The following is a 24,029-nucleotide window of genomic DNA, read 5'->3' on the forward strand; positions in this document are numbered from 1 at the left end:
GAAACGGTGTATATCATTGAACGCCACAGGGTCCCTACAGCATTAGAGAAAAAGATCATTACTGAAATTAATGAAGGTCGGAGAACTATTAAACACACAGGGCATGAAAATAGATGAGCTACAGTACACTAATATGCTGACTATCCTGGGAGGAGTATGTAATAAAAATGTGCTACTTCAGTGTTTAACATAGTGTCCACTCATTGCAGCACTACACACACTGTCATGTCCATGTCTCAGTGCTGTACTGAGAATAAAGCTTCACCCAAATTCTCAAACAAACGAGAAGAGTGGGCTAATGCTGTTGTGCAGAGCAGCCATGGCATACAGTGAGTCATTGTACGGCAACAAAGTGCATCTTCAGTCCACTCTGAAAGTCCTGGAACAGCAAGGTCAAGTCCTTTGTTTTTGCAGTGGACATTTGGGTGTGAGATGAAATGATGAATATGCAACAGTATATCAGAATTTCAGCTCTCGCTTCCTGATGATCATGTATTGGAACAGATCAGTTAAAAGTAAATAACACTTGCATGATGTGTGATGTGATAGCTTAGTAGTTAATGAGATGGACTCCTGATCAGAAGGTCGTGAGTTCAAAAACAAGGTCCATCAAGCTGCCTGGTGCTTGGTTTTATAAAATGTGGTAAAAATGTAAGTTGCTCTGGCTAAATGCATGTGTTGCATATCCATTACTTGCATTAAGCCAGCAACCCGCTGACCTCACCACACTGTTCTTTATTCTTCTGTTGGTATATTTTGGGTCATTGCATCGCTGTATGATGAAGTTCCTTCTAATTTAGATTGGATGAATTTATCTATAAATTGGTACCATCATGAGTCATCATCAATAAACATCAGTACGTCTGTTCCAGACGCAGCCATGCAAGCCCAAGTCATGACACTACCTCTATTGTGCTTGAGCCATGAGCTGGTGTTTTGAACTGTTGTGGCTCACCTCTGTTTTTCTTTTTGAATTCCAATCTGGCATTCTGATATTTACTGCAGATCAGTGCTTTACATCTTGTATATGGTTTCTGCTCTCAAATTCAGAACAGTGGACTGTGATACCTTCACCCCTGCCCAGTTTAGGTTGTAGTTGATGCCACTGACTGATGTTTTTGGGTTTTTCTTCACAGCTCTCACACATTTCTGTCATAATTTACTCGTATATTCTTGGTCAACCTGTTCATGCCTGGTTGTCAGTATACGCCATAGGTTTTTCTCTTTTTTTAGCACTCCATTGTTGTATTAGCTATGCTCAATACTTTTAATTTTTTTTTTTTTTATCATAACGAGGCACATCTGGGCAAAAAAAACATCTGCCAGTATTTTGCTCACTTGAAATATGGGTGTGTTCAAACAAAACACAACAAAAAAATCTAAACACATCTATATGTAAATGTCCAAAAATAGAAGAAAACTAAAATTCTGATCAGTTGTCTCATATTTATCTTTTCAACTTAATTGCAAAATCAATAAAATTCAGTAGATTCCAATACTTTCAGAGGAGACAGATTGTTGTAAGTGGACATTACAATTATCTGTATTACTTCTAGACTGAGTGTACTTTTTCTGTATAATGCTGCAATGTTATGCACCCCTAATTCAGTGTAATTACATAAACAATGTATTAGTTACATTATAAATAGAGTAACACAGCATGATCCAATTCACACAACTCTGCTATTGGCACTAAAGAGGCATACAGAAAAAAACAATCCCATCCTCTGTTTCAGTGGCAGTCAGAACAAATCCCACACAGCACTTTTTCTTGTGCATCTTGTATGCATGGTTGTGTTGAATTGGCGCACTCAGTGCCATCACTTCTCTCCTGAATGTAAGAAGCTCCAGAGCTCTGGGACAAGCCTTAATTTGGAAGTAAACCACAAAGAAGAAACTACATGTAAGTATGATTTTAATTTTTTTTTTTTTTACATCCTTTTATGCATCTCTTTGCAAAATGTAATTTTTTATGTTCAAAATAGGAATGTTTATGGACATATTAAGGTTGTAGTAAGACACTGAGTGGAATCTGATGAAATGTTATAGCTATAAAGTTGCAGTGCTCATCTCACTAAATTGATTTAAAAAAGAAAAAAAAAAGTAAATGTATTTTCAGCTGATTCATCTGGTAGAGCTGGTTTAGCCATTGTTCCTGCTCTGTTCAAAGACAGCTTTAGTTCTTTAGCTTAGTCTGTCCAGATCTCTAACATTCTCATCTATACAAACTGCACAAACAGATCAGCTTTCAAAGCCATACCTAACATCCCAAGCCAAGCCTTTACTACAGCTGAGCATTGTATTCCTCTGTTACACTTTGGGAGGCTTCAACTTCTATGGAGATAAATACTGTAACTTCATCAATGTTTGTCTCTACTCAGATAAATCACTGAACTTAATTGCCCTCTGATTTTGCTTTCTCTTGTCTATATAGTCAATAACAGCATCTGCTTGTAGTGAAGGATGTGTACACTCTTAAATGGAGCTTGAATAAAATGATGGAGTTTACAAGGTTGAACATGTTGAATGAAAATGACAGTTCAGGTACATTACACACAGGCCAAGCTTTCTTCTTATATTGTAAATTTTGAGAGAGCTGTGTCCCACAGCAGCAATGTGGTTGCTTTTATTTTCAGATGGAATATGGCACATGGTAATTGCCCCTCGTTCAGCTGAAAAAAGCTCAGATCAGCAGGACCAGATGGACGGGGAGTTTTGCAGAAGCCTTCCAAGGGTGACTTTGCATTTTCAGTTTTACTGCATCACCACTGACATTGAGGGCTTTGCCTGTGAGTAATCAGAGTCGCCTTGTCTATTTGTCTTTCAGGCACATTTTCTGCGTCCTGGCTGCTTTAATGCTGCAGCAGAGCGAAGTGCATTTTCTCTTGATAGCCATGACCTTTGCTTCAAGGGAAAAAGGCTGCAGGATCAGTGCTCCTGGGACAGTAAGAATGCTGCGAGGGTGGCTCACTCATGTAGTCCACACCCACTTGCACAGCCAGGCTTCTACAGTCCCAAAATTCCTCGATCTAGACCTTGCGAGTCTTCAGAGTTTTTCATGACCAAAAATACAAAGGAGTATGATACTCATTCTCTGCCATTACCTCACACTAAATTAGCTGTTTTCAAGCAAAGGTAAGGCATGAAACGTTCAACATACTGTGTACAGCAATATTAATGTATTGCTCAAAAGGTCTCATTGTTTTAGCTACATTTACTATAAATTTTGCTGTTTTGCTTTAATGTATGTGCAATAACTTCAAATTCACAACATCACCTTACTCAAACTAGTCCTAATTCAAGGGTTAAAGGAGAACCTTTCAACTTTTCATCTGGAATAGCCAGATACAACAAACTATTACTAGAGTTCTACTGATCAGTTTTAATTAAAAACACTGACAGGTGAAGGGAATAACATTGATTATCTGATTACAATGGCATCTGTCAAGAAGCTAGATCTATTAGATAGAGGTTAACAGTCAATTATGTAAATTAATGCTTTGAAAGCAGGATAAATGGGTAAGTGTAAGAATCTAAGGGACTTTGACAAGGGCCAAACTGAAATGGTTAGATGACTGGGTCATAACATTAGGTTCTCCATGGTGTTCGCGGTATGTAGTGTTTAGTACATACCGAAATGGTTCAAGGAAGGACAACCAGTGAACTGGCATCAAGGTCATGGGTGGCCAAGGCTCACTGATGCACATGGGGTGCAAAAGCTAGCCTGTCTGGTTCGATCCCACAGAAAATCTAATGCACCACAACTTAATAAAAGAGTTAATACTAAATATCTTAGACTGGTGTTGGAACACATAGTGTATTGCAGCTTTCTCTGAATTGGGCTGTGTAGCTTCAGAGCAGTCAGAGTGCCCATGATGTCCCCTGTCCACTGCCAGAAGCTCCTACAATAGGCCGAAGATCATCATAACCGAACCATGTAGCAATGGAGAAGGTGGCCTGGTCTGATGAATCACGTTTTCTTTTATATCCAGTGGATGGATGGGTGTGTCTAACTCAGAAAGATATTGCATCAAGGTGCACTGTGGATGAACCGAAGCTGGTGGAGGCAATGTGATGCTCTGGGCAATGTTCTACTGGAAAACCTTGGGACCTGGTCATGTGGATGTTACTGATGTTATATGTACCTACCTACATATTGTTGCAGACCAAGTACAGTACACTCCTTTATGGCAACTGTGTTCTCTTAACATAGTGGCATCTTTCAGTAGGATAGTTCTCTTAAAGGATCTGTTGCTAATGTCTTAGTACCAGATATCACAGAACACCTTCTGAGGTGGATTCCATGTCACAGCGAGTCAGAGCTGTTGGCTGCACAAGTGAGACACACAATATTAGGCAGGTGGTTTTAATTTTTATAGCGGCTTGGTATGTATGTATATATATATATATATATATATATATATATATATATATATATATATATATATATATATATATATATATACACACACACAATTAGCGATAATATTGCCAGTTGAACAAACGTTCCCCACAAGACGTCCAATTATGGGTATCTGGATTCATGCTGTTGGCACCAAATACTGACCCTATCATCTGTGTAGCTTAGCAGAAATGTGAGATTTATCAGGCCAGGCTACGTTTTTCCAGTCTTTGACTATCCAGTTTTTGGTGAGTCTGTGCAAATTGCAGCCTCAGCTTTCTGTTCTTGACTGTTAGACTCCACCTCAAAGTTTGACTTGTTATGCATTCTGAGATGCTTTTCTGCTCACCATTGTTGTAGTGAGTGATGATCTGAGTTGCTGTAGCTTTTCTATCTGCATGAAACAGTCTGTTTACCTATTTCATTAGCAAGTCCACAGAACTGCCACATACTGGATATTTCTTCTTTATTCCACAATTCTCTCTAAAGACTATTGTGTGTGGAAATGTTTCTTTTGGACTGCCCCATTCCAACACTTTGTGTTATATGTATATTTTAGTGAAGTTTCTTGCAGGCCACAAAGAATCAAGACCTCTGTGGTAGAAAAACCTCGACTGATGAGAGCCGCAATTTCTCCAACGTTGCCATATACAACTTCAGTAAGTCCAATCCAGCAAGAGACATATGACCACAAATTTCAGCATATTAAAGACCAGGATATCCAGACTCAGTGTTTCTCCAGCCTGCACCAATGTTCACTGAACTTGACCAGCACAGAGATCTCCAGTAAGCAGGAACATCTCTGGAATCATTGTGACCAACCACAGTCCACAAAAGAACAGAAGTTATTCAATGTGAAGAAATGGGCTCAAGATCCACATCAGCTCAACAACAGCTCAATTGGACTTCCACAAAGTCCATCTTCACCAGATCATGTAAATTTACAAAGAGATAGTAAGCTTACTGGTTACTGTAAGCTCAGTGTGTACAATGGCACCTGTTATAGTTCTCATACTCGTCAAGATGGTTCTAACGCTGCCTCACACTGCCAGTCACATAGGAGAGGCACTCAAAACAACAGCAAACAGAAACAAAAGTCCAGTGAAGTTGGAAATTATTCGATCGGCAACAGTAATAATAGGTGTGTATTAAAATAAGTACAATATTAACTAGCTCTTTTTTCTTGGCCATGCTTGCTTTTAATGATTTTTCATCAGAAAATATGTGGTGGGACTTATATAACATATATAATATAACTTACCTGTTTAGCTTTGCTAATAGCTCTCGCAATAGCTATTTAACATTGGTAGCTTTCTAATTAGCTAATAGCTCTAACAATAGCTATTTAACATTGGTAGCTTGCTAATTATCTAGCTAGTTTTGAGCTATTATGTGGTATAAATCAGAACCAAGGTTGTCAGCATGCTAGCTACCATCAGCATAGCTACTATTAATTAACATTAACAGCATTATGTTGGTTGTCTATTGTCTACAGGCTTTCATGTTGGTTGTTTATTGTGTACTAACAAATTAAAGAAATTCAATTTATTGAACCTGATTTTTGATTATTTTTTTATTATGTGAATAACTAGCATAATTATGTAGAGCACAATTAATGAAAATGATTTATTATTACATTAAGACAATTTCAGTTGATTACTGATTACTGAAATTATATATACCCTAAACACAAAATGTTTAAATATTGGGTAAATGATATTATAACAATTTTAGAATATTATATTTAAGATTTTTAAACTTCCTAATAATATTGTTAATTTTATTTACAATAAAATAAATAATATTATTTGAATAAACAATAAATAAAAAAATAAATAAATAGTGAGTACACAGCTTATGAATGGCAGGTATTGAAATTGTAAGGTATACATTTATAAAGAAAAGGCATGATTAGAAGAAAAGAAAAACAAGAATGCAGATCAGGGCAGGATATTCTTGGAATTATATTTATTATTTGTTTAAACTATTATAAGTTTATTATGAATCTGACTCTGGGCTTTTAGAATGCAAAAAGACATAACTCATATTTAAGAATGACGCATATATGATTTTTTTATATTTGCCTTTTTTTTTTTTTGCATTTTGACGATGTTTAAATCTGTTCAGGCAGGTGGACACAAAGTCAAAGAATGTGTTTGGTCAGCCCCGTGTGATTGCTACACTCCGGTCAGGCTGCACCCCACGACCTGCTTGCAAGACCACTGTAGTGGAGGACCTGAAAAAGCTCATTCTTATGGATGAAGTAACCGACTCAGTTAGTGCTATTTCACAAACAATGACAAGGATCCAATGCACTGTTCGTATGGCAATTAAACAATGATGCTTCAGACTGCAATTCACCATGACTGCCATGTTTACTTTTTTCAGCCAACCAAAACATGCAAAAGAGCCACTGAGTGTATTCAAGGCTCATCTTCACCAAAGCCCTTAATGTTCTCCAGCCCTGTCCTCACCAGACATCCTGTCCCCAGACCCAATCACCTCTCTCTACAGACTGACCCCTCAAGTAAGAGCTACTCAATCATCATTTTTGCACTGCACACCCAAAAACAAGAACCAGGAGTCAATAACCACATTTTCTGTGACTGTGGTGATAAACGTGAACTCATTTATGGTTACACGCAGACACTTGATATTTGTTCCCACATTTGTTACATTGTGCAAAGTTTGTTACTGAATAGCTAAAGATTATGTTTTTTATACAACAAATATCCATAAAACAACAAAATTGTTTAAAAACAAAAAGTTTAATCTTAATAAATGTTTTTTTTATTGTTGGCAAAAATATGATGAAAGAAAATTTTAACTTATAATGATCAGAAAAATGGGGGCATGGTGGCTCCACACGGTGGCCTCACACCTCCAGGGTCGGGGTTTGATTCCCGCCTCTGCCTTGTGTGTGTGGAGTTTGCATGTTCTCCCCGTGCCTCAGGGGTTTCCTCCGGGTACTCCGGTTTCCTCCCTGGTCAAAAGACATGCATGGTAGGTTGATGAAGCATGGCATGGCATCTCTGGAAAATTGCCCTTAGTGTGTGAGTGTGTGAGTGAATGAGAGTGTGTGTGTGTGCCCTGCGATGGGTTGGCACTCCGCCCAGGGTGTATCCTGCATTGATGCCCGATGATGCCTGAGACACACAGGCTCCCCATGACCCGAGTAGTTCGGATAAGCGGTAGAAAATGAATGAATGATCAGAAACTAAAATACTGTGCAAAGAGAACATTTAGTGATGAGATTTTTTTTCTGTAGTGTTCAAAACACAATGTGGGCTCTCTGACACACTTTTGTGGGATCAGGACGTTCGGTTCGATCAGGACCCCCTGAATCTGACGAATACAGCCTGTAAGCTTGACTGGAACAGCTTGGTGAATGCAGCTAAGGCTTATGAAAGTAAATAAAGACTCAGAAACACTGTGTATATGTATTTTTCATACTGACTTTACACTTGAAGAGTTAATGTGTATAAATTCTGCGAGTTTTATTTATGTTTGTAGCACAGGAGATGGCTAACCACCTGGCTGGTGAGTCGCGTGACATGCCGTCAGGTACTAGCCCTGAACCACACAGTCCACACCTCTCTCGTGCCCTCAGTGAAGCTTCAGAGTGAGTTGATTCTTTTATAGTTTTGAGCATTCAATTAGTTTTTTGTTTTAGCTTTTTAAAAATGTTTTCAGTTTTACATTGTCAGATTTTGTAATATATACTGTATGGCCTGCTGTTCATGCTGGCAGATTCAGAAGGGAACCCATCTTCAATTGGGTGACACAGTAAATAATATATATATATTATTTACTGTGTCACCCAATTGAAGATGGGTGATATATAATATGATACATACAAAATGACATATATAAAATGTCCGTTCTACAACAGTTTGTAGGAATTGTGCAGCTAAGAGCTCCTGAGGAACTAATAGGTCAGAACAATTTCTGAATATTCACTATAGACTTAAGACTTAATTATTTCCTACCGAAGTCTTCAAATGTTCACTGATGAAGACCTGAGAACAAACTGCAGTTCAAAGATGCTGTGATAGGTTTTCCATAACTGTAATCATTGTAAGACAAAGCTCTGGCACCCGCTGTAGCCTTTACTACTTTGGGGTCTGCCAAATAGCCTGAACCTTTTGATCCAAGTATCTATGTTATCCAAGCTATCTTCTAAGATTCTGTGTAAGATTATCCCAGCAGAGGGAAAAACATCTCACAATGAAAGCCAACAGTGTCCTGACCTATTTTATATCAAACTTTCAACCATATAGTAATTCATTTGTTTATAATGATAGAAAATGTTCTATAAGTCAATTTTATTTCCACCACCAGAGTGGAACACCAATGTACTGGTAAAACAAAGTTAAACATTTAGCACCTACTGTACAGTAAATCATTACTCAAAACCTTTTTTTCATTATTTTTTAAATTATGTAATACACTCTGATGACTCAGACTTTAATACACCGGTTTTGTTTCAGCGACAATGTTTTTATTGACTTTCCTGACCATCTCTCTCACTTGGAGGCCATGCTGATGAGGCTCAGCACTGATCTCCTGAAGGTGAGCTTCTAATTAAAGCCACAAACCATGTCAGAGCACAGCTGTGCTGGGATTCCACTGACCTTCTCATTAATCCCAAGTCTTCCTTTCTCTTGTTCTCTCACTCAGGAGAAGAAGGATAAAGTGGCTTTGCTGGCTGAGGTGTTGAAACTTCGCATGAGCAATGAGCACTTGAAAGAGGAATCGCTGTCAGCTAATGCACAGCTGCACAAAATCTGCCAGATGTTCTACATAAACCCTGAATCCGTAGAGTAGAACGTGAGAAGAAACAAAGCCATGAAGCATCTCTGTGATAAATCCAAATTTTAAACTTTAATATACAATAAATAAAATATCATGACAAAGTACGAGTTCTTTCAAGATTCCACAAAAACAATTTTTTAAACTCTCTGAATCATATTAAAACTTTCACACACACAATAATGAGGTAACATAACTAAAATAATATTAATATATAACAAAGTATTAATAGAGAATAAATAAAAAATAAAGATATTACTTAAATGTTTAATACATTTAATATTATTACATACAGTTATACATATTACATCTTATTAAAAACAAAGTCTTTTACCTTTATGGTGTATAAAAAAAATAAAAACATGCACTTCTACTTCTTTTGTAATAGTCTGCAGCTCTCTGTTATTATCCATTTCCTAAATTGCAAACAACTTACTGTACTAAACTGTTTTTAAAAATAGACAGACTCTAAAAGGTAACTAACTATTTAACAATAAGTAACTGAGAATCAGAAATATTTTGTACATATTACTGTAATGTATAAATAACCACAATATTCTATTCTATTATAATATTACATTCTGGACCTGTTTGAACCCGCAGCATCATGTAGAGAAATTAAAATGTACACAATATTCCCTATACAGATGTGGTTGATTATTCATGATATGTTTGGTGTTTAGAGTTTGCTTCCTTAGTTCTGTTTAGAAGCCACAATCCTATAATAGATTATAGATCAGTGTATTGGAAGCTTATAGCTACCAGTTTAGCATCATGTCTAAATCAACACACACTCACCTTAAAATACAGTTTGACTCAGTAACACAGTTTGTACATAAAATAGCATAAAAAGCATAAAGAAATTCTTCAAAATGTCTTTAAGAAACCACATCATCAAATCTGAACATGGGTTAAGATGATGCTACTGTTTAATTATAAGACACAATAAACACGTACAGTGCTAAAATGGTGGCTGTAAGCTTCAATTACTTGTGAACTAAACAATTGAATGAAGCAAATTTCAGGGACCGAACATTTCTTTGCTGATCAAACTAACCAGGTACCTTTAAGTTACTGGTGACAAGTGCAAATCATAGTGAGAGAATAAAGAACATGTTCAGGCCTTTTCACTGGAGGTGAGCCACAGGTCTCTGTGTGCCATTAACATGTGCAGTGGACTGGGAACGCAGTCCTCTTTTTCCTCTTCTGCCTCCTGGAATTCACAGCGAACATTACGGTTGTGCTGAAGACTGTACTGTCGGGCCTTCAGGCTAAAACAAAGAAAGGATCAGAAATCCTGAATTAATGTCACGCTAAAAAGAAAAATAAATAAATATATATATATACACCCTCATTTACATACTGCTACAGCCTCATATTTCATTACAGCCTCATATTTGACTGAGGCTTATCAGTCAAGTGCACCTGCTACACCTCAGGTCATATGTTTTCATGTATAGTCGTGTCTTTTAGCCTTTGTTGGAGGTACGGCTTTTTGGCTACAATTCTTCAATGAAGACCACTTCTGGCCAGACTGTAGCTGGATGTACCTGGGTCCCACCAGTTTCCACCAATTCTTTTGCTGAGGGCACTGCGGGACATCCTCTAACGTTGAATGGAAGTGTGTCTATGCTCTTCAACATTTCCCATTTCTTTGTGCTTCTTCAAAATATTTTAAACAGCACATCTTGAAACCTTCAAAAACTTTGCCTGGGAGAGTCCTTGCTGATTCATTATAACTACCTTGTGTCTTGTTGCTGTGCTCAGTAGCAGAGTTTGGCTGTTCATCACACAGTGTTAAGCCTCCTACACGGCTGTTTCTGTTAATGATTGTGATTCAACCTATACTGTATATGAATTGATGATCTTTAGCACCTGCTTGGTATAATTGGTTAATCATACAACTGACTCTGTGTTGATTGATTTAGATTTTACTTCTGTTGCTCACTTTGCATTTTGTAAACTGAAAAAAAAAATCAAAATTATAAAGCATTTTCACTTTACAGCATTTCTTAACACCTGAATATATGACTGGCCTGAACATATTGTATTGTTTTACAAGTGCACCCCTAATATTACAATTTCTGCTTACTGGGCACATATTCAACTGATTGTGGCTTAAAAACTACTTATGAATTTATGTCTACCGATGAAGTGTTGAGAGCATTTGATTTTACTCAAGGTTACAACTTGCATGCACAAGGGAAACAGGACATACAGTAGGACAGAGGAGTTGGTGACTACATGAAGATGCAGTTATTTACTGACTCATTTGAGATCGTATGAAAATTAGCTTAACTGAATAAATAATATAAATAATGTGTGTTTATACGTTCAGTCTCTTAAGGGATGCAGATAATTCTGAAGATGGCTGCAAAACAGTGAATGAAAACCTGTAGGCCTACCAGTAAACACGCCTTTCTTGTTTAGGTATGATGTGCCACAAGTTAGCCAGCTCTTTGGTCACTACAGTAGAAGGAAGTCCTGGGTGGGTTCTGCTCAGAGATCAGAGGAATGTCTTGTTAGGTTCCTCATTTATATCTAAATCTCCTTAAATAATTTCACAAGCTGTACACCCACCTGAGATACAATTTCCTGTTCAGGCGACAGAACATGATAAATCCGTTCACACATTTCTTCTTCTGGCTCAGGCATGAAACGGTCTGGCCTTTTCTAGAGGCCCTTTTAAGGTGTCCTTTATTGGCTTTTTTCCTATGGGGGTGCTTGGGGGTCCTGGTGATGTCATCTGAACATTTGTCCTCTTCCTCGCTCTGAGAGAAGGCATGGCTGTCATTACCATGTTTAATGCAATGTTAAGGAATGTTAAGGAATGCTTTGTTCAGGCTTCTTATACCACAGCTGTGGATAATACTGATTATCTTCATTTTTACCACAGCACAGTTTAATTCTGAATTCTGATTGGTCAGAAAGGTTTATCATTGGTTTATCATTTTTTCTTGTTATTTTTATACATTATCCTTGTCATTTAACAGAGCCAACGTGCAGATATTTATTTCAAGGTGTACAGTAAACACTAGAAAGAAGACTCTGTCCATATTGATCTTGAAAATTTCTATAAATATTATTTTACATTGACCCATTTTACATAATTAACACTACTTAATCTCATGCAAATGTTCGGTCCTAGTGCACATTCTCAGGGATGATCATTAACATTCTCAGAGTATTTCAATGTACTTTACGCTATATATACAATATAATGAATATATTTTCATTTCAGTTATACAGGAAGTGACTAAGTGATATACTGTAGGAGCAACATACAGGGAATAAATAAATAATGAAGAGTTTAAATGTGAATGATTGAATCCATCAGGTTTCCATGTTGTAGCTCTGCAAATAGGTATGTGAGGATCACAGATCCTCAAACTACAGGTAACAAACATGTTCCAGCATGACAAGTAGTACCAGAGGAACTAAGGGGCATACACATAAGACTTCCAAGACAGGATTTGCCAAGGTTTGTGTGAAAGAACTCGCACAGAGCACTGACTTTAACCCCACTGAAAGTAATGGTCAGGTGTTCATACATTTTTGGCCGACAAATGTATAATGTGCTATTCCCATATTCACCTATACCTTTCTAAAAATGTATTTGCAGACAAAATTCCACGATATAAGAATTATAAAAGACTTGAAGTCATACTTTTATAATCAGCCTTCATTTCATCACCCAATTTTTCGACTACTTTCCTATATTGTAGAAAAGCGAATTATTCCTGACATTATGGGACACCCTAAAGTAGATCGCTTTAAAGAAATCATGTTGAAATATATTGATGAAAATGAGCATAAATAAATAAATAAATAAGCAAACAAACAAACAAACAAACAAACAAATAAATAAATAAATAAGCATAGCCATTCTGCAGATTTTTAAACAAACTTTACATAAATTTGTAAAAAATTGTATCATCAGCTGGTGTCTGTTCAAGTCTACTAAAATAATGGACTTACATTTGGCTCTGGCTTTACATAAATTAGTTATTCATATCAAGATGCTTAGTTTTGGATTATGTTTAATATATTCTCACTAATCCATTTAGAAAGTTGCATGACAAACCTTGGGAGCAGCAGGTTTAGGAGTTACCCACACATCTTCAAATAACACTGTAAGAAAATAAAGAGCAGACAAAATTGACAGTGACCAAGACTTATTTTGTTATTATTTCACTGTTATTTAAAGGAATGTGTCTAGTCTGTAACTGTATTTTCCTTTTTATTTCTTTATTTACTTTTATTATTCCTTATGTTTACCTTCTGCTCTATGTTTATGTTCTGTAAAGCTGCTTTGAGACAATGTCTATTGTAAAAAGCGTTATACAAATAAACTTGAATTGAATTGAATTGAATTTTCCAACATTTAAGATTTTCCCTTATAACATGTGGTGTAAGTTTTTGGTCTAAAGATAGTTAAATTTTTACATAAATCTTTCCTTTGTTTGGATAAATTTACAGATATATTTCAGATCTCAGAGACAATCACATCAGAAGTGTGGCAAAGGCTTAAACTTTGGAAACAATACAGTGCTGATCTGAAGCAATTGTTGGTTTGTATTGAATGTATGCTCTGTGAAAGAAACAATAAAAAATCATAATTTAAAAAATTATATTAGAATCTATAATTCCAAGGTCTTACTCTGCAGTTCCTCCTGTCCCTCAGGCAGCAGTATGGGACTGAGGCCTCGAGCTGGTGATGTGAGAAGAGAGGGACTGAGATTCAGGCCTTCTTGAAATCCCAGCAGTGGCAGAAATGACAGCACAGGTGTCTGTGGAAAGCTGGGACTATCATCCAACTGGTTTTTTTCCAGTGGAGGAAGAACTCCAAACAGCCGGTCTTTCAGTATAAATGACCTAAATACAGCAAAAATGTAACACTGGCTAAATAAAAGTGCTACAGTACGTATCTTTAGTGATGATTCACAGTTTAGCTGGAATTACTGTAAGAATTAAAACAATACAGAACATACTGTTATAGGAAAATATTCACTGATAGGGATATGATGAAGCGGTGTTACTCCTACCACCATGAAGTTGATTTATTATTATTTTTTGCAGCACGTCAGGGCCTTAAAGGGGTTTATTCATCTTTTACCACAGCAATTTACCAATATTTTCATTTTTAATGTTACAACCAGTGGCACATAATTGTGAATTGGAAGAAAAATGATAAATGTTGTCCAAAATTTATATATATAAATCTAAAAAGTGTGGCATGCATTTGTATTCATCCCCTCTGTGTCATTACTTTGTAGAACCACATTTTGCTGCAAGTACAGCTGCAAGTCTTGTGGGGTTTGTCTCTACCAGCTTTGCACAGCTAGAGAGTGAAATTATTGCAAATTCTTCTTTGCAAAATAGCTCAGTCAGATTGGACAGAAACTGTCTGTCCACAGATTCCCAAATGTATTTAGGTCTGGACTTTGACTGGGCCATTCTAACATGAATATGCTCTGATGTAAACTATTTCATTGTAGCTCTGGCTGTATGTTTAGGGTCCTTGTGTTGCTGGAAGGTGAACCTCTGCCACAGTCTAAAGTCTTTTGCAGACTCGAACAGGTTTTCATCTAAGATTGCCCTGTATTTGGCTCCATCCATCTTCCCATCAACTCTGAGCAGCTTCCCTGTCCCTGCTGAAGAAAAACATCCCCATAACATGATGCTGCTACCACCATGTTTCACAGTGGGGATGGTGTATTCAGGGTGATGTGCATTGTTACTGTAGGTTTTCGTGACACATAGTGTTTTGCATTTAGGTGAAAAAGTTCAATTTTGTTCCCACATTTGCTGTGTCCCTCACATGGCTTGTTGCAAACTGCAAATGGGACCTATAGCTTTCTTTCAACGATGGCTTTCTTCTTGCCACTATTCCATAAAGGCCTGTGTTGTCCTGTGGACAGATTCTCCCCTCTGTGCTGTCCTGTAGAGCTCTGCAGTTCCTCTAGAGTTACCAGGGGCCTACTGGCTGCTTCTCTGATTAATGCTCTTCTTTCCCAGTCTGTCAAAATAGCTGGACAGCCATGTCTTGGTGGGTTTGCAGTTGTGCCATCGTCTTTCCATTTTTGGATGATGGATTGTACCGTGCTCCATGAAATGTTCAAGGCCTGGGATATTGGTTTATTACCTAACCTTGTTTAAACCTTCTCCACAACTTTATCCCTGACCTGTCTGGTGTGATCCTTGGTCTTCATGATGCTGTTTGCTCTTTAATGTTCTCAAACCGCCAAAGGCTTCACAGAACATCTGTATTTATACTGAGTTTAAATAACACACAGGTGGACTCTATTTACTAAGGCAGTTGTTTCCACTGGATTTTAGTTAGGGGTATCAGAGTAAAGGGTGCTGGATACAAATGTATGCCACACTTTTCAGTGTATGCCACACTTTTTATTTGTTTGTAAAAAACGTTGGAAACCATTTATGATTTTCCTTCCACTTCACAATTATGTGCCACTTTGTGTTGGCCTATCACATTAAATCCTTATAAAATCCATTTTTGTTTGTGGTTGTAACGTGACAAAATGTGGAAAAGTAGTGGATATGAATACTTTTGAAAGGCACTGTAACAGTTACAATCACACAAACTTCTCTTTTTTCTCTTTCTTGCAGTGAATAAGGCAGAAAAAAAATGTTGACTGTAACTTTACTAAGAAACTGCAATTCATATACTCCACTGCTGTGAAGATGATCTTCAAATAAATAAAAAAATACCCTGAAGAAGGAGAAGCAAGCTCCTTGCTTCCTTGACTCCCATCTTCACTTCCTGTCCTTTCATCACAGATGGAGCACTGACTTCCAAGTCCTTGACAAGGTGATTCCTGGTCCACTGTGCTTCCTGCTTTCAGACATGAGTGCAAAGAGACCATTAACCATATGCATGAAATACTTAGTGCAAAGAGTTGTTCCTAGTGACGTAATTCTAAAAACAATTCTTAGAAATGTAACCAATTTCCCTTAAATTTAAAGAGAATATCCTGATAAAGATAAAATTGATTCATAAAGCATCTTAACCCTTCCAGCTTATAAGGTCAAAAAGTCTTAGTAGTAGAGAGGAGGACTTTTAAGAGGATTAAGAGTTTCTTTAGCAGAGGAGAAAATGGCCAAAAGGTGAAGAGGGAGAAGAAATGTACTGCATACAATATATAATAATAATAGAGAGTTAATAAGGTGATACAGATTAGATCATGTAGGGATTATTTTTGTGACCAATCATATGATATTGATCTAGTGAGAAAAGTTCAAATAGAATGAGTGTTCAGTGTTAGCAATTTGTAAAAGTCAGACATGATGCCTCCAAATATGGGAATCAAACCAGGATCTATAGCAGGATAGAACTCGTGGTTTGGTCACAATACAGACTTCAGACCTAAATGCAGGATAAAAACAGCCAGAAAATAAAAAAGTAACAAACACAGGAGAACACTAGGGATAAAACTTAAAAACAGAAACTACAGAAGTCAGAGGGCATCACATAACAATGAAACACAAGACTGGGTACACAAACAAAAGCCTGTTACCAATTAACAAAGACTTACAAAGAACAGGTATCTAAAGGGGAGGCAATCTATGGAACATGAAGAACTGGGAGACAAGACAAAGTATCCGGGGGAAAAAACACACATGAAACACAAAATGTAAACAAAAGCAGTCCAAGACAACATAGCTGATTAGTTAACTTCATGAATAAGCAAGAATACAGGTGTTCCTATTAAATTGACCAGTTGATTTATATTACATCATATTATAATATACAAGTACATATCAAATGTTGTATTAAACCGAACCCTATTTTTAAGGAACAATAAAAGTATAAATTAAAGAACAATTAAAAAGACATTTCTTCATTTATCCTAAATTAAATTATGAAAATAAATCATGCGATACATGGAACCTATGTGTTATTTTTATACTGAATATGGATTGATTTTAATATTTAACATTCTCAATATTTTTCCCATTAGATAAAAGGACCAAATTATGAAATTATGAAATTATATATATATATATATATATATATATATATATATATATATATATATATATATATATATATATATATATATATATATAGTTTATTATATATACCTATATACTATATAAATGCAGTATTTATATTTAAATATCTTTTTCAAGTCTTTCTGTCAAGCCACAAAATACATGGTTTAGTTTACAGGAATATGTTCAAAATACATAATTATCTGACCTGCTGTGGAAGAAGAGGCTGTTGGCAGAAGTGCACTGACACTGTAGTTGGAATCAGATGAACATGGAAGCGAGCTGTTGTCCTCAGGAGTTTCATCTCCAGGCTTTATACACGTGCTCTCTCCTTTAGTAACTGTTACTATATTACTATCAGCATCTTCTTTATGACGAGTCTGATATTGGTCATCACACAGTTCTGCATAAATGTTTATCATTTAATATGGTTTACTTTTTAAACCAAGGCCAAGACATTGGAAGGCAGTGGAAGACAGTATGAGAAAAAAGAATCAGTAAAATGAAACATAGTTTATTTATACGCTGAGTAAGTAATGCATCAAATATCAATGCATGTGAAAGCAAGAAAACAACCACTTTTGTACAGAGGCATATAAATAACTCAACCTTCAATTTAATTAGTGGCAGCCTTTACATAATGAGTATAATTTACAGAAAATGTTAATATATTAAAAATAAGTTTAATGTCCTTCAGTCAAAGTGTCTCTTCATGAATTACATACCCCTATGTAACCAAACCCATGATATATTATATTATTAAACTTAATTTCGTATTTATATGTCCTGTATTGTTTTTTCCTGGTGTGAATACTTCAAAACATCATTTTTGCGCATTATGGAAAAACACAAGGCTCAGCTGCATTGCCTACCTGAGTTTGGTGTGTCTTTCTTGCGGGGGTGACCACAGCTATATTTGCGCTTGGCTTTTAATATGCGTGGAGGTGTGCTGGACTCTGAGTGAGCTGTGTCTTCACTCTCTGAATCTGACTCTTCTCTCACAAATGCACACACACATACACAGCCAAAGTCGATATCAATACATACATCCACTTACATAACAATAGGCAAAAGATAAAATAATTATAAAAGGACTTAAGTAGAATTAATTGCACCACTATCACTGGATTCTGGGAGGCAGTGAGGAGGGATGTTGCTTTGTAATCGCTGAATATGGGTCTGGAGAAAGTCAAAATATTGTAGCATGTGGATTAACGTCTCTTTCTGTTGGCAAGAACATGTAAATACAGAAAATTATCATCTTTTCCCTAACTTGAGGATAATGTATGTCTGCATAGTGTGAGTTAACTGCATGGCTACCTTAGAAAGAGTTCGTCCAATTGCTGGCTCTGAAACAGGGAGAAGGCAGCGGATCTCCTTCAGGCGATTACTCCAGCTACTCCATCTATACAAAAAACCCAATGATCTTTTACCAGTTGAACATTTTTATTTATATCACAGCAGTCTAGCTCAAGTATGATTGGTCGAAGGTGTTTCTTAATTTTCTGTAACAGCAGTTTTGACAATACTGCAGCTGCAAATCACAGGTTTGTAGTAATGAGCTTATTATAATATGTTATTGTTTGTATAGCAGCTCATTCATAGAGCCTTGTATGGAGGATGCTCCTCGTAAATAGATTTAAAATTTTTTAGTAAATATTGATCTAGTGAGAAAAGTTCAAATAGAATGAGCTTTCAGTGTTAGCAATTTGTAAAAGTCAGAAGTAAAGCTGCAACACTGTAAAATTTGTAGGATTGAGGATTTAACACTGCAGTTTCTCAAAAAGATGACAAGTTGCATTTTTCTGTATTAACATCAAGAGAGAGAGTCATAAAGAAACTGTTAATAGCTGCTAAAATGTACTGTAAGTGATAATATGAACTAACCTGACGTAACGATGTAACTTGTAAAGTGAATAATGACCTCCTTAAAGAAGGCCCTATGTTACGTATGAGACTGTCTTGTGGGGGATTCCTGAAAGCCATTATTATTTGAGATTTAAGGAACAAGTTGTAAGTAGTTCTTAGTTAGGATTCCCCAACCTGACACTGAAAATATTACCAAACAGATCAATAGTCAAACAATCAACAGTCTGTAGGTAAATTTAATACATGAATCAGTGACTTAAACCGCAAAAATAGACAAATTTACCAGCATTTATATATAGTGGATGACAGAGGCAAATCCTATCAACAATTTACTACAGAAATTACACTAGCTTGCTTTTCTCCTATAAACAGTTCTTTGGTTTTCGTTTTATTTTATCCTTTTAAGAATCAATTAAAGCCTTTAAAGCCAAACCCAGGGCTCAAACCAGGGGTAGGCATTCAGAGCTATTAATTGTTTAAACAATCAATATATAGATAAATAGAAACAATCAATAGATATGCTGCTAGATCGGTGTATTTCTCCAGCCTCATTGAAGATAACAAATTTTATGTATAGTGACGTGACATACAGCTAAGTATGGTGACCCATACTACGTTCTCTGTATTTAACCCATCCAAAGTGCACACACAGCAGTGAACACATACACACACCCAGAGCAGTGGGTAACCATTTATGCTGCGGCACCCAGGGAGCAGTTGGGGGGTTCGGTGCCTTGCTCAAGGGCACCTCAGTCGTGGTGTTGCCGGCCCGAGACTCGCACCCACAACCTCAGGGTTAGGAGACAAACTCTCTAACCATTAGGCCACGACTTCCCACAACTTATTTAATACTGTAGCAAAATTAACTAGAAATAAAAACACTGTTGAAAAGTGCACACCATTTATTTGTAGCAGTAATGACTTCATGACTTATTTCAATGGAAAAATTTATAACATCAGGCATAAAATTCAGACAACTAATTTAATACAAAACAAATTGATAGATAATGCTGTAGATAATATTTCTGTTTTTGATCAGTATTAAGACTGTTTCAATCCCCTTCAATAGACTAACTTGTTTTCACCGATTTCTTTTTGAAAATTATCAAGCTGCATACTGGATCCTTTACCCATATTTCTTTAAACAGATATTACCAGTAGCTATCTAACCCACTCTAAAGATAATAAATTATTCCCTTAGCACTGGCTATGTGCTGAAATATTTTAAGCAGTTTGATTAAAAAATCTGACCTCAAACCAAGCCAGCTGTCCAACTGTAGGCCAATATCAAACCTCCCCTTTATCTCCAAGATCCTAGAAATGGTTGCAGCACAGCAGGTATGCTCATACCTACATAGGAATAATATTCATAATGGTACTGTATCAGTCAGAATATAGTCCTCATCATAGCACAGAGACAGCGCTGATTAAAGTTGTAAATGGCCTGATCAGGGTTGTGTCTCTTTACTAGTATTACTCGATCCTAGTCCATCTTTTGATACCGTGGATTATGCTATTCTACTTGAAAGGCTAGAACATATTGTTGGTGTTAAATGGACAGCCCTCTCCTGGATAGGGTCGTATGTGGCAGATCGATATCAGTTCGTAGATCTAAATGGTGACTACTCTAAACAAAATAAGGTACAGTAATGTTCGGTGTTCCGCAAAGTTCTGTTTTAGGCCCATTGCTTTTCTCCCTATACTGTATATGCTACCCCTTGGTGCAATTATTTGTAAACATGGTATTCGCTTCCACTGTCATGCTGATGTTTCAGCTAAGTCAGATGTGAGTCACCATCTTAAAAAGATTGAAGATTATGTGAAGGACATTAGACAGTGGATACTTACTAACTTCCTCATGTTTAACTCTGACAAGACAGAAAGGCTTTTACTAGGTCAACAGGCAACCAGAAGTAAGCTTTCTGATTACAGAGTAACTCTGGATGGTCTTTTTATTACATAATGTGCATCAGTAAAAGACCTTGGTGTAATATTGATACCAGTCTCTCACTTGACGCTCACATAAATAATATCACAAGGGTAGCCTTCTTTCATTTCAGAAATATTGCTAAGATAAGAAATATGATGTCATTACATGATGCAATAACACTAGTTCATGAATTTGTTATCTCTAGGTCGGTTTATTGTAATGCTTTACTGTCTGGTTGTTCCATTAGGAGCATAAAAAGCTCCAGTTAGTCCAGAACGCAGCAGCTGGTGTCCTAACTAGAACCAAATGATATGAACATATCACCCTTATCTTATCCTCATTGCATTGGCTCCCAGTCAAGTTTTGCATTGATTATAAAATATTGTTATTAACCTATAAAGCACTTAATGATCTTGCGGCCACAGTACCTGAGAGATCTTTTGGTTTTTTATGATCTGTCATGCCTACTTCGATCAAAAGGTGCAGGCTATTTGGTAGTACCTCAAGTACAAAAGGCTTCAACAGGGGGCAGAGGTTTTTCTCACAGAGCCCCACAGTTATGTAACAGACTTCCAATTAGTGTTCGGGACTCAGACACAGTCTCAATGTTTAAGTCCAGGCTAAAAACACATTTGTTTAGTCTAGCTTTTTATGAATAGCTTTTCTTAGGTAAAGGAGTAGATCTGGAGGGTTCATGGGCATGAAGAGTTTGGCGAACTGGGATATCTGGATGCCGTCGGCTTACTACCCTCACAGGTCGCTCAGGTTGGCAGACTGTGGAGTGGTGGGATGCTTTATGTCCCAGGAAGCCCTCATTTCTGTCATGCATTCTGGCTCTAGCCTTTTAGTTATGCTGTCATAGCTAGTCTTACCGGAGTCATTGTCTGCGACAATTTTTCTCTTTCTCTATTGAGCTATATATGCCACTCCTGAGCTCCCAGTGTTCCGAGTTCCTAGCCTGATCTTCTACTGCTGTTCTACTGCTGGTTGGAGTCTCGTCACCCAGTGGTCACCTTGCCCGGGATTGATCTGCAGGGTCAGCAAGTGTCTCATGGGATTGTTGTAGATGGAGCCGCCCGGAGACTGTCATGCCTTCTTTGAACCAATGTTGTCTGAGTCAGCTGTATGGTGTGGTCTTTATAGGCAATCAGTTCTGTGCTGAATTCAGAGTTTACGATGTTTATCAGGAGCTCTCAGTTGCACTAGTATTGTTTTGGAAAGGACATTATTTACATTTTCATTATTTACTGTAGAGTGTAACCCAAATGAGGATGAGGTTCCCTTCTGTGCCTGGTTCCTCACAAGGTTTCTTCCTCTTATCATCTCAGGGAGTTTTTCCTTGCCACCGTTGCCTCTGGCTTGCTCATTAGGGATAGGGATAGATATATAGTGTTTTAAATTTTAAGTTAATATATTTTTCAATTACTTTTAAACTTTAATTGTATATACTAATTAATTTATTTTTATCTTAATTTTTATTCTTCTTCTTATTATAAATTTATTTCTTTTTCTCTCTCTGTTCTGTTTCCATACATCTGTAAAGCTGCTTTGAGACAATGGGAATTGTTAAAAGCCATATACAAATAAATTTAATTGAAATTCATGGTGAAACATGCGCTATATACCTTTTGTTACAAAGCCTTTTGAACTTTTATAGTCTTTCTTTTTTTTAGTTTTTGGTTTAAATGTTTGCTCTTGCCTGCTCTTGTTCACACACTGTCATACCTGCACTTGCAACCTTCTCTGCATCTCTTCCTGACACTCTATTATACTACTATCATAATTTATAATTTACATAAAATGGACTATATTAGATTGACAGATTGAATATAAGCAGGATTCCCATAAATCATTTTCAGATTTATTTTCAGATTGTAAAAATCTTTCAGATTTTACCATCACTCCCATCATGCATGACAATGACCCTATACAGTCTGACTAAACACAATCTGCAATCATTCGTAAGCCTTTATCATTTACTTACAAGTTTTAATTGAACTATCTAGAGTGATCTATCTATCTATCTATCTATCTATCTATCTATCTATCTATCTATCTATCTATCTATCTATCTATCTATCTATCTATCTATCTATCTATCTATCTATCTGTGTGTGTGTGTGTGTGTGTGTGTGTGTGTGTGTGTGTGTGTGTGTGTATATACGTGTGTGTGTACGTGTGTGTGTGTACGTGTGTGTGTACATGTGTGTGTGTGTGTGTGTGTGTGTGTGTGTGTGTGTGTGTGTGTGTACGTGTGTGTGTGTGTGTGTGTGTGTGTGTACATGTGTGTGTGTGTGTGTGTGTGTGTGTGTGTGTGTACGTGTGTGTGAACATGTGTGTGTGTGTGTGTGTGTGTGTGTGTGTGTGTGTGTGTGTGTTCGTGTGTGTGTACATGTGTGTGTGTGTGTGTGTGTGTGTGTGTGTGTGTGATACATTTTTGAAACTGCCTCAGGGCACTGTATTTTCTGTAATCCTGAAATATGTTTTGTATGTCTTGTGTTTTATAATCTATGCACTACAGTGTTTTATCACCTCTTCTTGCTCTTCTTGCAATAGTTGTCTTTCAGTTTCATACTGCCTGACAGCATGGCTTCCTCAACACCACAGACCTGTGTACATAAGTAAACAAATAAAAAATAAATGATTGAATAAAATGTATTCATTTCATCCTTGTAATTATTAATTTAATCCTTGTTTAGTTTTCTCCCTTGAGCTAAGTGTACAAGTGACTGCCACAGATCCGTATTTAACATTAGTTTGCCTTCTCACCCACTATGACTAGTACCAGAGATACATGTTTATCGTAAAAAACTGGAATATTAACATACAAAGTATAATTTACATCTTTAATGTATAAATTCAGCTGGTGTTGCTTACCTTTATTAACACCTGTTATGAATTGTTATGACAGGACCGGCGCACCGCAGTCCTGCTTATCTGCCATTGGCTGAAATGAAATTAGAGTTATTTTTTTTGGTTCTCACTGATTGGTCAGCGCAC

The 24,029-nt window shown here is 36.8% G+C and overlaps 2 protein-coding genes across 7 annotated transcripts; one reads left to right on the forward strand and one right to left on the reverse strand.

Moving 5' to 3' along the window:
- The first annotated feature begins 1,745 nt into the window (after positions 1-1,745).
- LOC113638555 (signal-induced proliferation-associated 1-like protein 3) lies at positions 1,746-9,391 on the forward strand. Of its 3 annotated transcripts, none has more exons than XM_047805299.1 (11): positions 1,746-1,903; positions 2,435-2,544; positions 2,637-2,734; positions 2,828-3,135; positions 4,977-5,543; positions 6,530-6,677; positions 6,791-6,929; positions 7,671-7,811; positions 7,916-8,024; positions 8,893-8,974; positions 9,083-9,391. In XM_047805299.1, the coding sequence occupies exons 2-11, from the start codon at positions 2,496-2,498 to the stop codon at positions 9,227-9,229; spliced, it is 1,788 nt and encodes a 595-aa protein (XP_047661255.1). In that variant the 5' UTR covers positions 1,746-1,903; positions 2,435-2,495; the 3' UTR covers positions 9,230-9,391. The 3 variants fall into 3 exon arrangements, with proteins under 3 accessions (XP_047661255.1, XP_047661254.1, XP_026995654.1); XM_047805298.1 differs by having other exon boundaries at positions 1,747-1,903; positions 4,962-5,543; XM_027139853.2 differs by lacking the exon at positions 4,977-5,543 and having other exon boundaries at positions 1,751-1,903.
- Positions 9,392-9,534: 143 nt separating this feature from the next.
- Positions 9,535-24,026, reverse strand: LOC113638554. 4 transcript variants are annotated; one of them, XM_027139848.2, is made up of 13 exons: positions 23,907-24,026; positions 23,562-23,638; positions 20,351-20,449; positions 18,551-18,635; positions 18,349-18,454; positions 18,103-18,222; positions 17,439-17,633; positions 15,947-16,070; positions 13,875-14,089; positions 13,299-13,345; positions 11,795-11,985; positions 11,620-11,709; positions 9,535-10,485 (listed from the first exon to the last, which is right to left on the reverse strand). In XM_027139848.2, the coding sequence occupies exons 2-13, from the start codon at positions 23,615-23,617 to the stop codon at positions 10,332-10,334; spliced, it is 1,482 nt and encodes a 493-aa protein (XP_026995649.2). In that variant the 5' UTR covers positions 23,618-23,638; positions 23,907-24,026; the 3' UTR covers positions 9,535-10,331. The 4 variants fall into 4 exon arrangements, with proteins under 4 accessions (XP_026995649.2, XP_026995648.2, XP_026995650.2 ...); XM_027139847.2 differs by having other exon boundaries at positions 9,538-10,485; positions 18,346-18,454; XM_027139849.2 differs by lacking the exon at positions 20,351-20,449 and having other exon boundaries at positions 9,544-10,485; positions 18,346-18,454.
- Positions 24,027-24,029: the final 3 nt, after the last annotated feature.

This window comes from Tachysurus fulvidraco, chromosome 21 (assembly GCF_022655615.1).
Source record: "Tachysurus fulvidraco isolate hzauxx_2018 chromosome 21, HZAU_PFXX_2.0, whole genome shotgun sequence".
NCBI lineage: Eukaryota > Metazoa > Chordata > Actinopteri > Siluriformes > Bagridae > Tachysurus > Tachysurus fulvidraco.

Bases quoted from the DNA above. Each gene is read 5' to 3' on its own strand.
- LOC113638555 (XM_047805298.1), top strand. From the start codon at position 2,496: ATGATGGAGTTTACAAGGTTGAACATGTTGAATGAAAATGACAGTTCA. The intron at 2,545-2,636 runs GTACATTACACA...TTTTATTTTCAG, and splicing joins GAATGAAAATGACAGTTCAG to ATGGAATATGGCACATGGTA. The intron at 6,678-6,790 runs GTTAGTGCTATT...TACTTTTTTCAG, and splicing joins TGGATGAAGTAACCGACTCA to CCAACCAAAACATGCAAAAG.
- LOC113638554 (XM_027139847.2), bottom strand. From the start codon at position 23,617: ATGCTGTCAGGCAGTATGAAACTGAAAGACAACTATTGCAAGAAGAGC. The intron at 18,223-18,345 runs GTGCAATTAATT...TTGTGAGAGAAG, and splicing joins CCCAGAATCCAGTGATAGTG to AGTCAGATTCAGAGAGTGAA. The intron at 17,634-18,102 runs GTAGGCAATGCA...ACATTTATGCAG, and splicing joins GAAAGACACACCAAACTCAG to AACTGTGTGATGACCAATAT.